This window comes from Sinocyclocheilus grahami, unplaced genomic scaffold, assembly GCF_001515645.1.
Source record: "Sinocyclocheilus grahami isolate Dianchi unplaced genomic scaffold, SAMN03320097.WGS_v1.1 scaffold140.1, whole genome shotgun sequence".
Taxonomy (NCBI): domain Eukaryota; kingdom Metazoa; phylum Chordata; class Actinopteri; order Cypriniformes; family Cyprinidae; genus Sinocyclocheilus; species Sinocyclocheilus grahami.
Genome location: NW_015505319.1, coordinates 507,355 through 510,379, shown reverse-complemented (window position 1 = coordinate 510,379; position 3,025 = coordinate 507,355). Strand labels below are relative to the sequence as shown.

Sequence of the window (3,025 nt, the reverse complement as noted above, 5' to 3'; positions counted from 1 at the left end):
AATTTTTGATTATTGATCAGAAGGTGCTCCTAAATTTTTTAATTAGGAGGACAAGCACTCCTAATTACAAGAAGAATTGCTGTAGAATAAGACAAATAAGTTACCAATCATATGAAATTAGTATTAATAAATTAATTTGGACTACAGAGGTGGCTCAGAAGAACACAAAAGTGGCTTGTAGTTACATTTTCAGACGTTTAATGAGGCTCAGAGGTAGCATGAGTTCAATTAAATTCATAAATGCATGTGGAGATTAATGTTTTAAATATAACATTTTGAATACAGAAATATGATTTAAATAACTGAAATTATACGCTAAAAATGAAACTAAATCCGCCAGCAGGTGGCGGCAAGTCACTGATTTTATCACTGAATCATTCATTCAATTGATTAGTTCGAACATCTGAATCATTCAGAAATGAAGCTGTCTTTATGAACTGACGGAAATCCGTCGTAGCGACGGAACTTTAATCCCTGTTACCGACATGAGCACGTAAGAGTTCAGAATGCACTGACGCAAGACATCTACTCTGGGCCAATCAGAACATTCTGACATTCTTTACCCCACGCTGTTTATACGATGTCTCTGGGCCAAAAGCAACTGCATGAATGTGAACGTTTGACACAAAAATTCAAACATCAGCAAAAACACTGACCGGTACACTGACATTTTTGTATTTACCGGTAAAGTCGTTCCGGTAATTTTACAGCAATTTACTGGTACTACTGTGTGAAAGTGGCTATTGGCTCAACCGGTGGCGTGAGTTTGAGGGAGTTTGTCTGATCAATGTCAGACAAGAGAAGCATCTGGGATACCTGTTTGAAAATAGTAATTATTCTTGCCATTTCACTTGGCTTCACAATGAATAATTCTTATTTCTAATTGCCATTGTGATGCATGCTGGCATTCCATTGATTTAGTACATAAAGCAGCGATGCAACAGTAGATCTATACATTTCTAAAGCTTTTCTTTTTCATTCCCTAGGATGTTTCGGTCTGTCGAACAGTCACGCCTTCGGCTGCTATGGGTATTATATCGCCTCGAGATTTTGTTGATGTCATTTCCATTAAACGCTATGAGGATGGCACAGTTTCTTCAAATGGTATACATGGCCTTTCTCCTTTTAATTGGATCTGAATCTGACACTGTTCTGAATAGGATTATTATAAATAAACATCAGACCTGATATCTATCTTAATAATGCTGTTATTGATAATTTAATTGATTTATAGCCACCAATGTAAGCCATCCAAACTGTCCTCCTCAACCCGGCTACGTCAGAGGCTTCAACCATCCGTGTGGCTGTTTTTGTGTTCCTGTTCCTGGGTGAGTTTCTCATGTCTCATGTCTTTGGTTGATGTAATTCAATCATCAGACAGCAGATGGTGGCAAAAAACTACATTTGAATTTTTCATCAGTAGCATAATTTTTTTTACCTTTTTTTTTTTTCTCTGTAGGGAACCAGGCAAAACGCAGCTGTTTAGTTTTTTCCAGACTGATCTTGGAGGTTTGCTTCCTCGTTCGGTTGTCGATTCATTTTTCCCCACTAGTATGGTGGAGTTTTACAGCAACCTGACCAAAGCCGTAAAATCACTTAAATAGCACCAATGGTACTTTATAGATAATACCCCCTTTAATCTTAAATGTGAATATTTTAATACTTGGATGCACTTAATTGCATTTAATCAAGCTTTAGTGGAAAGTGAATTTACCTTTAGATTTATTCCTGATTCTTCCAATAGCTACACGTGTCCAAACACACTTGCACAAAGACAGTTTTATATGTACAGAATACTGGAACGTTTTGTTTGCCATATTATTTTAGAAATTCTGAAAACTTGATTCAAATGATGAACTATTGCACAAACAGTTATACATTTACATTCATGCATTTGGCAGATGCTTTTACAGGGTTTCTGCGGATATTAAGTCTTAATTCACTCCTACATCAATTAAGGTCTTAAAAAGGTGCTGAAAGTTCATGAAGTTATGGCATTAAATGTTGCATGCACTGCAAAAATGAATAATTTCCTCAGTATTTTTGTCTTGATATTGTGGGGGATCAAATATCTGAACATGCTTAATCAAGATGCATTTACTTGTGATGCAAATTGAATATATGAAGTCTGAAACCGAACTTAGCTGAACAAAATTAAGCGAGTTTATGCTTAAAACGAGAACAAATGTGTCTGTCAGTGGGGTCTGAAATCTTGTTTTCTCTGAATTAATTATTTTTTTTTTGTCCATTGGCAGACATTTGCTCTTGTTTTTTTCGTAAATTTACTTCATTTTGATTCATTTGTCAGAAAACATGTGCTTCTTGATAAAAAATTTTTTTAGACGTTTGCATTGGAAAACAAGACAAAATAACTGAAGAAGAACATCTCTTTTTTGCAGTGTGATCAGAAGTTACACAAAGTTATTTCCATATTCTTTGTGGTTGGGAGCAGAGCTATTCAAGCCATAAGCTATAGTAAAATGCATTAAAAAGTAAAGGAGATTTGTTGGAAGTTTCAAACTGTTTCTAATACAACCTAGACATTTACGTTTAGAGAACATATTGAGGTTTTGTGATCCTTTCACTCTATTCCATAAATTTTTTTACATTGTCTTAAAATGTCTTAAATGTACCTAGAAACCTGCAGAAACCCTGTTTTATCCAAAGTGACTTAAAGTGCATTCAAATGGCATTTTATCAGTCAGTTTGTTTCATGGGAATCATGCACATGATGTTGGTGTTGCTAGCATCATTCTCTGCCAGTTTAGAGTTATTCCATCAGGGCCATAATGTAGCATGATGATAGATTTGGAAATTATTTTAATTCATATAATGCATTGTTCAATTTTAGACTTTACAGCTCTATTTTAAAAGGTAGTGAGATGCCTTGCCATCTACAAAGTTACTGGTTTGGAGCCCCCTACAAAGGCAGCACAAATAATGCTCCTTACATGAAGCGTAAGAGGACTCGACTCACGATTGATGTAAAGAGAGTTTGGCTTTAGCATGTAACATGACGCTGCTT

General features: G+C 35.5%; 1 protein-coding gene across 1 annotated transcript in view; it reads left to right on the top strand.

Annotated features, from left to right (window-relative positions):
- Positions 1 to 2,350, top strand: part of stard5 (StAR related lipid transfer domain containing 5) — a 7,453-nt gene extending 5,103 nt beyond the window's left edge. The window contains exons 4-6 of the mRNA XM_016280440.1: positions 987 to 1,104; positions 1,235 to 1,328; positions 1,460 to 2,350. Of these exons, the coding sequence (XP_016135926.1) occupies positions 987 to 1,104; positions 1,235 to 1,328; positions 1,460 to 1,604 (357 nt within the window). The 3' untranslated portion in view covers positions 1,605 to 2,350. The remainder of the gene's footprint in view (positions 1 to 986; positions 1,105 to 1,234; positions 1,329 to 1,459) is intronic.
- The last annotated feature ends 675 nt before the right edge of the window (positions 2,351 to 3,025 follow it).